Source organism: Aythya fuligula, chromosome 2, assembly GCF_009819795.1.
Source record: "Aythya fuligula isolate bAytFul2 chromosome 2, bAytFul2.pri, whole genome shotgun sequence".
Taxonomy (NCBI): domain Eukaryota; kingdom Metazoa; phylum Chordata; class Aves; order Anseriformes; family Anatidae; genus Aythya; species Aythya fuligula.
The window spans coordinates 3391160-3407525 of record NC_045560.1 but is presented as its reverse complement, the minus strand read 5'-3'; the positions used below and the strand labels follow the sequence as shown (position 1 = coordinate 3407525).

Here is a 16366-nt window from a genome sequence, read left to right as displayed (position 1 = left end):
TGGTGCTGGACTCTGCATAATTTAGGGCATGAACTTCCCCAGAAGCTTGCAGTGGTAAGGAAGTAATGAAACATCCCAGAGAAGACCATGCTCTTAATGCGTGGGAGTGAGGAAACCAGAATGAGTTTTTTTTGGGGGTGTGTGTAGGCAGCCTTCTCTGTGCTGCAGGCAAAGACCAAAGAGTGCGGGATGTGGGATGAGGTGGCAGAGATTTAAACTTATGAACTAGAGGGAAAACATTCCATGATTTTTTTTTGGATGGATTGGAATGATGCGGTGATCTCCTTCGCTTGTCTTTTCATTCTAGGCATCCTCATGGTGAGCTCAGCTTCCAAGGCAGCAACGACTGCTGCAGCCTTGATGGATGCCCAAGATTATGCTGCCAACACCAGTGACTACCCCTACGAGTACTTGGACGAGGTGGACTACATGCAGTATGGCCTCTGCACCAAAGAAGAGGTGCTTTCCTTCAGCAGGGCATTCTTGCCGGCTTTTTACACCGTGGTGTTCCTGGTCGGCTTGGCGGGGAACCTTCTGCTCTTTGTTGTCCTCGTTCTGTACATCAGGAAGAAAAAGAAGATGACTGAGGTGTATCTGCTCAACCTGGTGGTGTCAGACTTTTTCTTGCTGCTAACCCTTCCTTTCTGGGCCCTGTACATTTCCCAGCGGGTGACCTGGGATATGCTGTGCCCGTTCTTAAACGCCATGTACACCATGAATTTCTACAGCGGTGTCTTCCTTGTGAGCTGCATGAGCCTGGACATGTACCTGCAGATCGTTGACGCTTGCTCTCTTCGCAGCTCCACGACACAGAGGAAATCCATCCTCGTCTTGGTGGCGGTGTGGATCCTTTCCATCCTCCTCTCCATTCCGGATGGCCTCTTCACCACCACGAAGCACATCAACAACCAAACCATCGTGTGCACCCGTGATTATGGGCAGGAACACTTGTTTTGGAAAGTTGTCTTTCAGGTCATCCAAAACGTCCTGGGTTTCCTTTTCCCCCTCCTCTTGATGGTGTTCTGCTATTCCCGCATAGCGTGCGTCCTCACCACGTCGCGGATGCCCGGCTCGAGGAGAGCCCTCTGCTTTGTCTTCACTCTGGTGGGCGTCTTCTTCGTCCTGTGGTTCCCTTACAACATCGTCCTCATCCTCCACTCCCTTCAAGACGTTGGCGTGATCCGGAGCTGTGAGAGGAGCAGACAGCTGGACTACGCTATTCAGATCACCGAGAGCTTGGCCTTCGTCCACTGCTGCCTCAATCCCTTGCTCTACGCTTTTGTGAAGAAGCGGTTCCGGCTGTATTTGTGGAAGATCTGCAGGAGAAGCGCTTTCGTTGACATCCAGCCCTCCGAGACAAGCCCCTCTTGCAGCAGGTACGCTGCCCAGCTAGAAATGCTGAGTATCACAACGGCATGATAAATATTTACACTATTTTAAGTTATTTTTATGCCCTCGACGCTGTATTTTACCGGTCCTGGCCATGCGATGGGGTTGGCGTGAGTCACGTAGGCAGAAGTGGCAGCCTAGCACCGGCATCCAGCTGAGGAATCTCCGCGTTGGGATTGGAAAACTCTGTGTGGGATTTGTTTCTGCTGTCACCGAAATTATGAAACGATTCAAAACGATCACCCTAGGTTTGTGCTAGAACAGAGGAAGGCCCCGTGTGAGGTTTGTGAGGCGTTAGTGGATGAAGGAGCAGCTTGCCTTTGTGTTGTGCACAATCACACCTGGCTTCTCCTGGCTTTTGCTGTCTGCCAGGCAGATGTGTTTGTAGGATCACAGAACAATTTGGGTCGGAAGGGACCTTAAAGGTCATCTAACTCCAACCCACTAGATCAGGTTGGCCAAGGCCCCATCCAGCCTGGCCTTGAACACCTCCGGGGATGGGGCATCCACAACATCCTTGGGCAACCTGTGCTAGTGCCTCACCACCCTCTAAATGAAGAATTTCTTCCTAATGTCTAGTCTAAATCTATCCTCTTTTAGCGTAAGACCAGTAAGAACCAGGGGGAAAGAGAAAAACCACAGGCTTAGCAGAATGGCAGTGGAGGTATTTGCCTTCCCAAGGGTGGGTTTTGACAAGATAAAAAAGCTCTGTGACCACCTTTAACACAAGTATTGGCTTTACATCACCACAGGGTGACAGCACGGCCTCAGACAGGAGAGCACGGACAGCTGGTACCAGTCCTTACACCCAGCGTAGCTTTAAAGTTCAAGGTCATTAGTTTGCTGGCCTTTATGTAAAAGGTACTGTTTGCTTTTGAACCTTAGCTGAGCTATTTCCAGCCTAGAAATAAAGTGAATACAGGAGTTGCATAGAATTGTGCAAATAAAGTTTATAATTTAAGACAAAACTCTCATCACCTTCTTACTTTTATTGTGAGACGACAGGACTGAGAAAGGTTTAGAGTTGAACCAGAAAGGTACTTTTGCTTTCACTGGCATTATTTATTTTTTTTTCCAGCATTGCTACAGTGAGCTTTCGTGCTGTTTGAGTGAAAAACAGTAAAGCTGGGAGCTTTGCTTAAAAAATGTGCTGAAGCACATAATTAACCGGCGCTGTGATGTGGCCTTCGCTCTGTGGCTTAGGTCACTGGGAGGGAATGTGGAAAGGGAGAGCAGCTGGGAAACAGATCAAAGATGAAGGCTGCGCTCTTTATTTTGTGATCTCCCCGAGGAGGGCCCGTGGGACTGTACAGATCTTGTGATGGGATGTGTAGGGGAAGGGGGGAAGGTAGGGAAAACCGGGTGGATTGGGGAAGGGCAAAGGAGGGATAATAGGAAGAGGGTGTTAAAGGGGTTGGTTGTGGGTAAGCAGCATGCCCTGTGCCTGGTCACTGCTGTCTGTCCCATTTTCTCTCCAAATCCTTTTTCTCTCTCCGTGTAACATCCCTCCATCCACGCCAGGTGCTGTGCCATGCAAGGGGCAGCAGCTGGGGTGGGGGCTGCGGTCACTGGGACCCTGGGCTGGGCTGGCAGCAGCAGGGGACACAGCACAGCATGAGGGACGGGGCCCTCTTCTGTCCCCCAACTCTGGCAGGGAACATCAAGAAACAGAAGGAAACATGGGTAAAGCTCTTGGAAATCTTTCCTTGAAGCCCTTGTGCTTTATGCAGCAGCCCATTAACCCCGGTTGACTGCAACGTGCCTTCCACCTTAAAAATCCCTGCCTGTTAGCCAAGGGGAGAGATGTCCTCACACTACAGGGGAAAAGCAAATACTTGCTGCCAATCCAGGCGGATGCTGTCAGCTCTGCATCTGCATATCAGCCCCTGGATGGGAATAAAAAGCACTCGCCTGCCTCAGCCTGGCTCGGGGACACGCTCCCGGCCAGGCACGGGGCTCTCATGGAGCTCTGGGCAGCTCTCCTCTGTGCCTTGGTGGCATCGCTGCTCAGTGGGCTCTACCTCCTGGGTGCCTTCCGGAGCCGAAGACCCAGTGAGCCCCCTCTGGACAAAGGTGTCATCCCCTGGCTGGGCTACCTGCTGGATTTCCGAAAGAACAGTTCCGAGTTTCTAAAAAAGATGCGGAGGAAACATGGGGATATTTTCACGGTGCTGATTGGAGGCTATTACTTTACCTTCGTGATGGACCCCTTCTGCTTTGGAGCCATCATGAAGGAATCACGATCTAAGCTAGACTTCAGGTCCTTCGCATCTAAACTGGTCCTCCAGGTGTTCGGCTACAAGCCCATCCAAGCCAGCCAGAGCACGATGCATGCTTTGAGCATGAAGCACCTGACGGGAGATGGGCTCAGCCTCCTGACAAAGGCCACCATGGGCAACCTTCAGAAGCTGATGTTTTCCAAGCTGAGCTCAGGAGAGGAGAAGCGACCGTGGCAAGAGGACAACCTCTTCCACTACTGCTACAACATCGTCTTCAGAGCCGGGTACCTGGCTCTGTACGGCACGGAGTCCCACAGAGGGGTAGCTAATGAGGAGGAGGCTAATGAGCGAGATCTCATTAACTCCAACCAGCTGTTCAATGAGTTTCGGAAGTACGACCGCCTCTTCCCTTGCCTGGCCTACGCTATGTTGCCCCCCAAGGACAAACTCGAAGCTGAGCGGCTGAAGAGGTTCTTCTGGAGCACGCTGTCCGTGAGGAGGAGCTGTCAGAAGGACAACGTCAGTGGGTGGATAAGCGATCAAGACCAATTTCTGGTAGAAAATGGTGTCCCTGAGTACATGCGGGATCGTTTCAGGTTTATGCTCCTCTGGGCATCCCAAGGCAATACAGGCCCCACCGCCTTCTGGCTCCTCCTTTACCTCATGAAGCATCCAGATGCCATGAGGGCTGTGAAGGGAGAGGTAGAGAAGGTCTTGAGGGAGAACGGCCACGAGGTGAAGGCTGGGAGCCCACCAACTGACATCACCAGGGACATGTTAAACCAGACTCCTCTTCTGGACAGTGCCCTGGAGGAGACCCTAAGGCTGGTGGCAGCCCCATTGCTGGTCAGAGCCATCCTCCAGGAGATGAGCCTTGAGATGAGCAACGGCACGGAGTACGTGCTCCGCAAAGGAGACAGGGTGGCTCTGTTCCCACACCTCTCTGTGCAGATGGACCCTGAAATCCACCCCGAGCCTCACAAATTCAAGTACGATCGCTTCGTAAACCCAGATGGCACCAAGAAAGATTTCTACAAGGATGGGAAACGGCTGAAATACTTCAACATGCCTTGGGGGGCGGGCGTATCCATCTGTCCTGGGCGGTTCTTCGCCACCACCGAAATTAAATTGTTTGTCTTCTTGATGCTGGCTCACTATGACCTGGAGCTGGTCAATGGCGAAGAGGAGATCCCAGCCATCGACGTCAGCCGCTGGGGGTTCGGGACCATGCAGCCCGTCCGTGATGTTCGCTTCAGGTACCGGCGGCACTTCTGAGAAGGCCTGGTTGTGGTTTTTGGTTGTTGTTCAGGTGTTATCTATGAAATAAACTGCCAGATTGCATGGTCGCTGGATCTGTGTGGAGCTGACAGCTGTACATCCTTGTTCGGTTAGTGGTTATTGCGGCTTTCCTCTCTACCTTCTTCGCACGTGTTGCTGCCCTGCACCTCTGGTTCCTGAATTCGGTTAGGTTATGAGGTAAAAATTCATCTGTGCGCACACAAGAGAGCACAGAGGGACAATGGCGAGGCGGGGGAGCCCAAATAACAAAAATAACACCCTGCTGGGCTACTCCCAACCCCTGCACAGGGGCCACCAGCCCATCAGAGACCCATCCGCACAAGCCCAGAAGAGCATGGGGGCTTTGTGGCAGGTGGAACCCAAATTAAGGACTTCTGAGGAGCCAGCACCTCATCCGAGCCCCACAGGGACCTCAGCCATGTCCAGGACGTGCCATTAGGAGCAGCTCTCCAGACCGTCCCCACATCCAGGTGGGTCACTGCCGAGGGGTGTTGTGGGGTGCAGGGGAAAAGTGGGCATTGTATGGGTCATATGATGGGATGTTTGGGGACAGAACCAAAGGTTTGGGGGTCCGTGGTGCTGGCAGCTGGTGTGAGCATGGGTATGCAAGCAAGACCAAGCTGGATGAGGCAGGGAGAGCTGGGGATGAGCCCTGTGTGTGCCAGCTCCACCTTGGGACTGCTTTATTTCCCTTCAGAGTCCCAATGACACATTGGAAGGACCACAAGGTGAGCAGGGATCCCAGCTTATTTTCCACACGAAGCATCACGGGCAGGGTGGCGTCAGCTTGTAGTACACCCCTACAGGTCAGACAACAACAAATATCCTCTCCTTCAGGATTTCTTAGGGGCTTTCAAATAGCTTCATCTGTCGTCCCCTTCTCCCCTCTCTTCAAGATGTGCTCCTGTGAAGCCTCCACAGAGCTGCCCCTCACAGCAGAGGTGGGATGTACAGAGCAAGGACACAACAACAGCTTTACCCCTGCTCGTGCTTAAGAAAAGGAGAGATTTTCCAGTCTTGTTTACTGCTTTAGCAAGAGGAGAAGTGAGTTGCAAATGTCAGGAATAGCCTACGGCCCCGTTTTCATGCAGCATCCTGAACTGGGAATGCATGTGGCCACCTGCCCTTCCAGGACCGCAGGAGGCTGGCTGTTCAAGCCCTGTCTTGTGAACAGTTTCTGGGGATAAAAAAATCTGTGTGTGTGTGTTTGTGTCTGGCTTCGTCCCATCAACACAACACAGCTCAGGAGGGATCCCCTGCAGCACACAGCCAGCTCGCTGCTTCAATGCAAACCATTGCAAAACCCCGAAATTTTGGAGTTTGCAGAGGCCGGGAGCAGGTCTGTCCTCCTGCGAGGGGATGGCTGAGCCTGATCAGGATCCCGATGGTCCTCCACCCTTCCCTCGAGTCCCCTAGACGCCTGCTGAAAAGTGCCTCCCCCCTCCAAATTTAGCCCCCAGCCTCTGCAAATGCATAAAGAAGGGGATGGGGGTGGTGGGAAGGAGCTAGAAAAATGAACTGGGGCATGAGCAAAGACCCTAACAACCTCAGACCCTTACAGACTACAGCTGCTGGGACCTTCTGGGATCCCAAACATCTCAGTTTTATCCACCGAGGGTGATGAAAGGTAAAACTTTGCCCTACAAGCAGTCTTTTGGTTTTTCCCCTTCAATATTGTGGCTCTGGCAGCAGCACTCCTCCCAGCAGTTAAACCCAGCTGTGCCTGTGCGGAGGACAATGAACTGATTCTAACACTGACTTTGGACTTTGGAGGTTATGTCTGAGTGAGGAGCACGGCTCGAACGTTTTCACGTGTGGCAAAACATCAAAGCCAGACCCTGCTCTGTGTCGTGAAGGGCAGGCTTGTGCTGTAACTGCACGTCAAGGGCAAACGGTCCAGTGCTGCCACACTGGGCATGAGCCCAGAGCTTGCAGGGGTGGAAATTCGGGCAGAAACTGTCAGGCAGCTGTGGCAGAGCCAAGAGAAACAAGATATACCTGTAACTGTACAAGGCTCGGCTGTGACGCTTCTGATTCAAAACTCCAGCACCATTTCACAACTGACATGTTCCCTCTATGGTTCTCATCTCTCTCTCTTTTTTTTTTTTTTCCTTTCTATTTTTTCATCACACATGGATCCTTTTCTTTGCTCTGCTACCAGGAATTAAGCTGGAGCTCTTCTCAAGTTCTGGCCAATGGCCTGACCTTTGCACACTCCAAACCGTGCCCAGGGATGCCTTGGGATAGCCAGACAGGTCAAGGCCACAGCAAGGACGTTGCTGCCCCTAAAGACATGAACAACTGAACCTCCACACTTACAAATAGTCCCCGAAAGCAACTTAATTGCCTGGGAGAGCCAGACCCTGCAGCTGATGCTGGTAACTGAAAATCTGGCCTGACAGCCTCCCAGAAATGAGCTTGCTTGGGTGGTTTCTGGTGGTTTCTCCCCCTGGTGAAGGCAGCACTGCCCTAAGAAAAAAAACCACTGCATTTCAGTGCTTTATTTTCTCAGCTGTACTCCCAGCCAGGAAATCTGTCACTGACTCTTTTTTTTTTCCTCTATGACAGGAAACTCTTCCTTTCCAGATAACCTGTTTCTAAGTATATCGAGAGGCTGACGGCAGCAGCTGCCTCAAACCTTTTGGGACCCATGGGAGCTCCTGGTCGCACAGCGACGTCCTGGCCTGGTGACATCCCCACTCCAGGGCATGTTCTGGCATGAGGATTTTTTTTTTTTCTGTGGGTCGTTTACATAAAGGCTGTTCATGACTAATGCACTTTGCAGTGTGTGTTTTTTGTTATCGCCTGTGTGGGCTCCAGGTCAGAGGGGAGGGACGGGTTCTGCACAAACACGGACTGGGGCTGAGAAGGGGGGTGTAAAAATAATGACAGTGACAATGATTCAGCAGGAAAATGTGGCTTTACTTCCTTGTCAGAATGGTTAATTTAACGAAACAATATTGAGTCTGTAAAGGACACTTCAGACATGCCCAAATGCATGCAAGTGTGAGAAGCAAAAAATCACTTAATTTGAGGACGTGTGAAAGCTCCAAATGGGTTAATCAGCAATCAATGTTTTATGCATAGATGGGCTGTCCCCTGGCACCCAGCACTCCATCCCAACATGTACCAGCAAGAGTGAAGAACTAGATGCGCCAACAGAAACCTTACCGGGTTTGTAAAAGAAGTTAAATCAGAAGGAATCCAGGGTCCTGAAACTTTTAGTGGCCAGACCTCGTCATGCTGTCTGTGTTGCTTAACTCCTCTGTCCCTCAGGAGTGGGATCTGGCCCTAAAACCTTGGTTTTCTCTTCTGTACATCATTGTGAGGACAATATGACCTTGCTATTCAAAGTTTTATGGTCTATTAAATTAGTGTCTGCTCTCCACAGCACAGTGAAAGCTCCTTTGCTCCCAGGTCACTCTGCACACCATGCAGGAGAAGTCGCTGTGATGCTGCAAGCGTCAGGTCTGGGACAACACGGGCTAAATGTGTTGGAAAAGACCACCACGGGTGAAACAGCATCACATCTAGTACTAAAATGTAACACGTTAGGAACTGATTTCCCATCCTCATCCCTCTAAGGAGAGTGAGATGTGGCTCTGGGAAAGCCTCTGCTTGCGTGCTGCTTGTGGGGAAAGCTCAGGAAACCCAAGTGCTCCAGCAGGTACATCATTCATGGCAGAGAAGCTCGCAGGAACAGAGGTAATAAGGGCAAAGCAATGACACAACTAACGCCATCCTTCGTGACGGCAAGCAATCCTAAGCAGATTTTGAGGAAGAAAGGGTCCAGTTCAGGTTGCTCTGGACTTTTCGGAAGAAATAAAACCCCTACCATTTGCTAATGCTGCTGGTGTCACGTCTCGTGATAGGTGAGCCTCCCTGGAAAAGGACAGCTGGGCTTCGAAGCAGCAAAGCCCCTTGTGGTGCAAAGCCTGCATGTGTCGAGGTCACGGTCACTTCTGTGTGCTGAGCTATTCCCAGCACGTCACAGCACGTGCAGAACTATCTCGTGGCAGGCAGAATGCACAAATCCAGACCTTTATGAAGCCAGGCGGGCTGGGGCAGTGGTTTTTGACGGGCAGCAAAACAGGGCAGAGACTTTGCTGCAATGAACTGGCCGGGTGCTGGCACCACTGCTTCCCAGCTCTTGGATGTGCTCAGAGAAGGCTTGCTGCATGTTCTCGTTTTAGCCCTGCCTGTGAGGAAAGATGTACAACTAAATCCTCCACGGGCCGGCATCCTGCTCATGGTGAACATCTTTCCCAGAGCTGTTCATACACGAAGTCACAGCTTGGTTTCTCCAAGAGTTGTGTCTGTACGTTCATTTTTTAACGTGTCTCTATGGCAAACCGATGTGGGTGCAGTCAGCCAGATGAGGGATTACTGCTAGATCCTATGTGATGGGTAAGTTGGTCGTCTAGATCTAATGACACACTTCAAATACACATCCAAAAAAACCCAAACTTTGTGGAGTTCACTCACCCTGAACCCCTTGAGAAGCACGGTCAGCTCTCAACAGTGCCTGTGGAGGGCTGGTGAGCTCTATGACAGCAGGAGCTGCCACAGAGGGTTAATTTGGGGCCCAGGGAGAGCAAGAACTCTTCTCAAAGCCAAGCAAGCTCTGCAGGGTGAGGATGAGATGTGCACAGTGGCTGGAAAGCCCCCGTTGCCATTGCCTGCCCTGCACACACCCTGTGCTACCAGGCTGCTCTCACAGAGACTGGCTCTGCTGTTTCTGGGTGACGTGGGGTGGAAAGGGTTTCCTCACAGAGTACATAAGGCTAAAATCTCCCCCGTGGCACCACTGTCACACGCGTACCACACACCTTTGCAGCCTCTCGTTGCTCCACAGCAGCCCTTCTCCACCCCACGTTCAGTCTTGGGTCAGGCCCCGTGAGGATGGTGGAGACCTTGGCCAAGTGTGTGGCGTGCTGAGCCCAGCTGCCCATGGTGCTGTCAGAGTCCTACTGCTCCTTGTCCCTGGCACGTGGCAAAGACGTGGCATCACAGGACAAGTCACACTGGGAAGGACCTCATGAGGTCTCTGTTTCAACGCTCTGCTTAACTCAGGGTCAGCTCAGGGCTTTCTCCAGTTGGACCTCCACATCCAAAGCCTCCAGACACGCTGTCGAATACCCCACAACTGCTGCACTCTTCACTATTTCCCCACCGTGAATCTTTCAGACATATTTACCCTGATTGCTTCTCCCAGTCTCCTGTCACTTACCCTGAGTCCTCTCCACAGCAGAAATATTTTCCATTTATTTACCATTTCTTTTAGTATTTACCATTTTCTTTGGGATCTGAGGCGGGGGAGGAGTGCACCAGCCACCCAGGCCGTGCTGCAGTGGTTACCGTGGGACAAGCAGGTGAGTAACGTGTGATTAAGTGTCTGGTGGTGACATCTGAGGCTAGGGGCAGAAGTCAGGGCCCAGTATTTGCACATGGGGAGTCTTTTTGACCTCAGGGAAGGATTTGCAAAGCTGCTCGGGGCTAGTAGCTAGCCCCCCTCAGAAATGGCTACGCAAACCTTTCCCGGTTGTTCCTGGAAGCACGGAGCCAAGTGACAGTGCCATCAAGTTACTGTTAGTCAGCTGAGCCATGCTGACAGCCTGTATTTCTGTTCTCACCACGTGGCAATGTGAGTAACGTGGATTCATTTGCTCAGTTACGCTCAATTGCACTCACAGAGAGTGATGTGCACAGCCCCAGGCAGCCAGCCCGGCTCAGGTGATGCACAGTAACTCGACGGCACCCTTTGGTACCAAACGCTGGGTGCAGAGAGGGAGAGGGACACCATTCCTGGCCGTCGCCACATCCCCTTCACTGGGCAATCATGAGGCCGTACTTGGAGCACAGGAGGCCCCTTTTCTTTTCTCGTTCAGTGAGGAAATTCCTCAGTTTGGTGGTGGGGAAGGTAACCAGTGCTTGCTGCCTGTTGTCCAGACCGGTCTCCTGGAGCCAAGGACTCTGAAGGCACTCGGAGGCTGACGGCCTTCCCCTAGGACACAGGTGAGAAAGTCAGCTGGAGATCCACATCGGGTGAGGAAGAGCCTCACAAACGGGAGATAAAAAAGGGGCAAGAGCCAGGACCTGTGCTAACTGTCCTGTGAGAAAAGCCGGCACTGCCTTACCAGGGATTTGCACACAGTGTGCTCTGGAGAAAGGACACGGCTCCTCCGGAGAGACCCGCGTAGCACCGCGTGAGCTTCACCTTCCCCTTCCTGGTCGTTCGCAGAAACTCACAAGGCACATCGGAGCTGACAGGGTAGTTGGCACTCAGCCTGCCCCAAAAGAAGAGAATTATCAGCACGAAGGGCGTAGCTCAAGATAACTCCTTCTCCTGGGAATTCCCACCCAGCTGCGAGAGAAGAAGCTCGTGGCAATGTGCAGAAGCATGACATGGGAAAACAAAATCCCAAAGGGCAGCGTTTCATGACTTCAGCTGCTTTTTTTTGGGTTGGTGTAATTTGATTTATTTTTTTTTTTGTTAAAGCTTTTCAGATGAAGCTGAGTGAAAACACCAGCAGCTGCTGTCTTGCAGAACAGCCTCCTTACTCTGTGTGGAGACCTCGGTGGGACGGGGCCTCCTTGCAAGGTGCAGCCACCTCCACACCCTTCTGGGGCACTGCCCAGGAGAGGGAAATGCGGTTAACTGAGTCATTGCAGCTCCCCTTGCTGATGACTCTGTAATCACACTTTTACAGCCACTCCTAGGGTAGGGACGAACAGACTGACTTACATGATGAATGCTGTGATTCCGACGGACCAGATGTCAGTCTGCGGGATAGCTCCTTGCTCTGTCAGCAGTTCTGGAGCTAGAAAAGCAAATCGGTGTGAGCCGAGCTCCTTTACAGTGCCACAGCACTTAAGGCAGCACAAAGCAGTGGGTACTTTTATACTATATTATACAAAGATGAAAAAGAAAAACTTTCTAGTATAGGGAGCCAGTTGAAGTAACTCTCCTAGGTCATGACTGCAACGAAACCTTGAAAACATCAAACCAGCAGGGACTGCTGGCTGTAACGTTGCAGCCTTGAGCTTAGGACTCGTGGATGCCTGCCAGGGAGGTGTTGGCCGTGACCTCTGGTTGTGTCCCCTGTGGCCTGCAAGCGGGGTGGCTGTCACTGCTACCCACGCCCACCAGCTCACACTGCTACTGGAGGGCAGCACCGAGGGGACTGCTTGCTGCGTCCAACTGCTGCCTTGCTCAGTCTCTCTGCTTGCCATAGATTGCAGACGATGCCAAGGTTCTGCGAATGAACTCCACTCACCCATGGTTTCAACATAGTCCGAGCACTTGTCCATGGTAATAACCTTGTCTTGCGTGTAGAACTGTGCGTTGCCAAAATCCAGCAGCTTCAGCAGGTTGGGCTCGGTGATGATCATGTTTTCAGACCTGAGATCCAGGTGCAGGATGCCGTGCGCGTGGAGGTACTCAGCTGCACTGAGGATCTGCCACAGGTAATCTCGGACCTCCACTTCTGAGTACGATGTCCTGGTAGCAGAAAAAGAGGATAGAAACCAGAGGTATTGTATCTGCACACCTGAGAGCACTATTCTGCACCCACTACCATCCTCCCCTGCATGTCCAATCCCAAGAAACAACTCTACTCATTTAGCAAATCTATCATATACAGAGATTTCCACCCATATTTTCATTCAAGTTTACAGGTGCAAGAGGTTCGGGAGGTTGTGAGAGCTGCATGTTAGAGGAAGCAGAGGACACACAAAAATCAAATTGCAGATTTGATGCCCACCATTCCCACTTGTTTTTAGTCAGAGGGTTCCAGCAGATCCATCTTCTGCCAAAGTGAGAAGCAACATGGAGGGGAAATAAGGCTTCCTGAGCCAGAGTGTTCTGCTTATTATGGGAAAGAGGAGTTCGTATTAACTACTATAGTCTTCTTTCAACAACTCAACTGAGTGGCCTTGAATTGTTCTCTACCCCAGCCTTGTAGGGAACCTAACTACCTTTTAATGTCACGAGAAGCTGCAGAATAAATGCATCGCAATTCAGAACAGAACAGATGGAGAGAGTTGAGCCAGTCTGACAAGTGAAAGCAAGAGGTGCTTTGCTACCTACACCAGCCCTGATGGGGAGAAGTGTTCCCTCCACTTGTTCTTACCGTAACGCCAAGGAGTGGAGCAGTTCTGGTCCCACACACATCTCCTGGATCAGCACCAGGTGCCGCGGGCTGACATAGGCTCCCTTCAGCTGAGCGATGTTTGTGTGGTGAAGCTTCCTCAGGACTTGGTACTCCAGGAGCACAGCCGGCTTGTCCTCTTGCCAGTAAGGGATAATTTTAGCAGCTAAAGTCTTGCCGCTCACTTTTTCCCTGCACTGTCGGACGATGCTGAAACGCCCCCTGGTACAGAGGAACACAAAGGCAGGTGAAGCTTCCCTGCTACTCCTGGAAGAGCCAGGAGCTTCTGTATTTCAAAATCATAAGGATCCCATGCTGTGGTTTTCATCCCTGCTGTGATTTATTGCAGCATTTGTCACAGTTTGCACATCCTCCTGTGTCTCTAATCTGTACGTTCGCTTTACATCACAGGAGGGAGATCCTAACTCCTCTGGAAAGAGAGAAGTTGGCTCATCCTGCCTAGAGCATGAGAACTGGCCCCTGCAGGCAGCTGCCTGCTTCTCTTGGCAACAAAAGGATCCCAAATCCTTCTGGGACTTCATTCCTTTTTTTTTTTTTTTTTTTCTAGACAGTGAAAGTTGAATCCCAACGCCACATCTGAAACCACTACCTGCAAAGGGTGTTGCAACAAGGAGAGGAGACTGTTAGCCCTGGCCTCACTCCACAATGTATTAAGGGCTTGTTATCCAGCACACAGTGCTCACCACAGACCTTTTTGCTCTCCCAGAAAATCCACACATGAATCCTACCAAACTAAGGCGAAGCTCATTTAGCCAGTGATCTGAGGTTTATTTGCCCAGTGTATTGCTGTGGAGGTGTTTGGAACAAACTGTAGCTGAGCAGTGCACTTTTTTTTTTAAAGTGACTTTTCTAAACTCTAGCCATATGCAGCATTTCCTGCTGCTGAGTACTCAGTTGGATTCCCTACCTTTTGATCTCTGTTTGGAAGGCGTAGGTCTGGTAGGTTGGGAACGGCTCAGATGGTGTGATTATTTCACTCTCTTCCTCGGTAGCTGCTGTTGGGAAGCTCTTCATTGCAGCATGAAGCTCTGCAGAGAAAAAGTGGCAAGGATTACACGGGAAAGCAACTCCATGTGGAAACGAGAGCCTCTCTGAGCCATCCTCCACTATCTATGGGCTAAGATAAAGACAGTAGCAGAGCTTTCTCCAGGGAAACCTGCATGCTGGCTCCCACTTGAGGCATCAAGGGCTATGTGAAAGCAACAGAGTCTGGGCTGACCATCCACTAATTCCCTGGTGTGACCACTCTGGACTATATGAGATGGATTGCATGCTGTGTCTGTGATACCAAACAGCTCAGCTACCATTTCTCACCTGCTCACATAACTAGTCAACGGGGTATAGTAAGACACTGCTAAAGGATCAGAAACTTATTTTGGTTGGGTATACTGGGAAGAAGCTGAAGTTGGTTGCTCTAGTTCTGGGCTACGATTCTGCCTAAGTGCTCCCTGGAAATATTGCAGCATCCCCTGGCATAAAAAAGCATCTGCTTAGAAATGCTGGATGCATTGAAATAAAGGAACCTGACAGTACGGGCCTTTTAGGGAATGACTGCAAAGGAGCCATGTATTTGTTAATGAATCCTGGGTCAAGGGAAAGCAGAGGACTTAGGGTGAGTTAAAAATATCTCTGTGAACTGACTTTCACAAAGGGATAGTCTCCACTGGGAGGAAATTCCAGTTAGACCATCCTTTCACTTCTTGGAAGAAAATATTTTGCTACAAGGGTGTATTTTTTTGTGGGGTCATGGATTTCTTCAAAAAAAAACCAAACAAATAAACAAAACAAAATGAGTGAATAGTACAAAGTATTCAAACAGAAAAAAAAAAAAAAAAAGAAAAAAAAAAAAAGAAAAAATAAAGTAATTTGAGCTTGGTTTACTTTGGAGAGAAAATACAGCTGAAAAACACACCACAGTAGGAAGGCTACTCACAAGTATAAACCAGAGCGCATGAATTAACATGAATTAATTACGATTGTGTCTATGAGAAGGAGCAGATCCAGGGCTTTCAACAGAAGCAGATGAACATGAATAGATCAGTGCCTCATGTAACCTGGTTGTTGTCCCAGACCTCATGACCTCATGTGGAAAACTGAGTGTGTCTTCAGGAGGCCATCTAGAGTTTCCAGATGCCTTGCACAGATATTCCCCTAATTCTGTCCTGAATTAGGAAATCATTTACTTTTAACTAAGAAAACCAAAGAGGGGGAAGCCCCAAAACACCTTGAGCCAAGTGGCATTGGTCTTGATGCACTTGTCCTTGATTTCTGGACCCGCACCTAAAAGAGTGCAATTATTTAGATGCAGGACGAACACGATGCTCTCCCAGTGCTCTTACCCATTTGATCCTTCCCGCCGATTTTCACTTGGGCAGATGGGCTGCTGTAAGGGCCCATGCCTGCTTTACTGGTGCAGGCAATCCTGAAGCAGTAGATAAATCCCCTGGAGAGATTTTTGGCATAGTAGCAGCAGTCAGCAATGTCAGCAGCAAGAGTTGTCCAGTCCCCATCTTGGCCAAGGAAAGAGAGAAAGAAATTAGGACTCATTTAGGATGGTCAAGACGAAAAACTGACCTGATATGGCCTACTTTTGTGCATGGTGTAATTAGTTGTCAATGTGGCAAACTCACCTCTTCCAAAGTCAGCTGGTTTATGTTTGATCAGTCCAAGGTGTGGCAATAGTGTTTCAGAGGAATGGTGAAACTTTCCTGTATGGTTTCTGTTTAACTAATTCATGCCACCAATCTCAAATGCAAATATATATCATGAACTCCAAACAAAAGCCCAACAAAATCACCTTATTTTCCCTTTGGCTCTGTTTTGAATCTTGCTGAAGTCATGAGCTGCAGGATTTCAGCAGAAAACCTTTAATTAACACCCTCCTAGCAAACCCAGTATTTCAAACTGAGGTTTCAAGTTCAATCAGCTTTTATAAAACTTAGGTGATATATCAGGGAAATGAAATTATAGGCTTGTCTTGGACTTATCATCCACGGGACCAAGGTGTGAACCTGAAAATTAGCAGCAAGCATTTCACATAGTGCTGTGTCCCACACTTTGTCATTGCTGCTGTGCTCAAGCTCAAACTCCCTGAGATTGTTCAGGATTAAACCCATCCCTTCATTCAAATAAACACTGAGAGAGAGCCTTAAATCGTAGAAAAGGCAATAATTCCCCACCTGAAACAAAGGTACCAATGATTTTGCCAGGTACTGGTGGAATTAGGGTGTGTGTATGTATAAGAAGGAGCTTAAAATCAGAGAAGTTTCAGAAAAAGCAGCATGTCAA

General features: G+C 50.0%; 3 protein-coding genes across 3 annotated transcripts in view; 2 read left to right on the top strand and 1 right to left on the bottom strand.

Moving 5' to 3' along the window:
- The first annotated feature begins 360 nt into the window (after nt 1-360).
- Nucleotides 361-1419, top strand: ACKR2 (atypical chemokine receptor 2). Its single transcript, XM_032183300.1, has one exon. The coding sequence runs from the start codon at nt 361-363 to the stop codon at nt 1417-1419; it is 1059 nt and encodes a 352-aa protein (XP_032039191.1).
- Nucleotides 1420-3350: 1931 nt separating this feature from the next.
- On the top strand, nt 3351-4883 carry LOC116486814 (7-alpha-hydroxycholest-4-en-3-one 12-alpha-hydroxylase). Its single transcript, XM_032183295.1, has one exon. It carries the CDS (start codon nt 3351-3353, stop codon nt 4881-4883), a length of 1533 nt encoding a protein of 510 aa, XP_032039186.1.
- A 5850-nt stretch (nt 4884-10733) lies between these two features.
- OBSCN (obscurin, cytoskeletal calmodulin and titin-interacting RhoGEF) overlaps nt 10734-16366 on the bottom strand; it is a 175207-nt gene continuing 169574 nt past the window's right edge. Inside the window, exons 116-122 of the mRNA XM_032182181.1 lie at nt 15418-15588; nt 13986-14106; nt 13040-13279; nt 12185-12408; nt 11653-11728; nt 11045-11194; nt 10734-10911 (exon numbers count right to left, since the gene is read on the bottom strand). Of these exons, the coding sequence (XP_032038072.1) occupies nt 10734-10911; nt 11045-11194; nt 11653-11728; nt 12185-12408; nt 13040-13279; nt 13986-14106; nt 15418-15588 (1160 nt within the window). The remainder of the gene's footprint in view (nt 10912-11044; nt 11195-11652; nt 11729-12184; nt 12409-13039; nt 13280-13985; nt 14107-15417; nt 15589-16366) is intronic.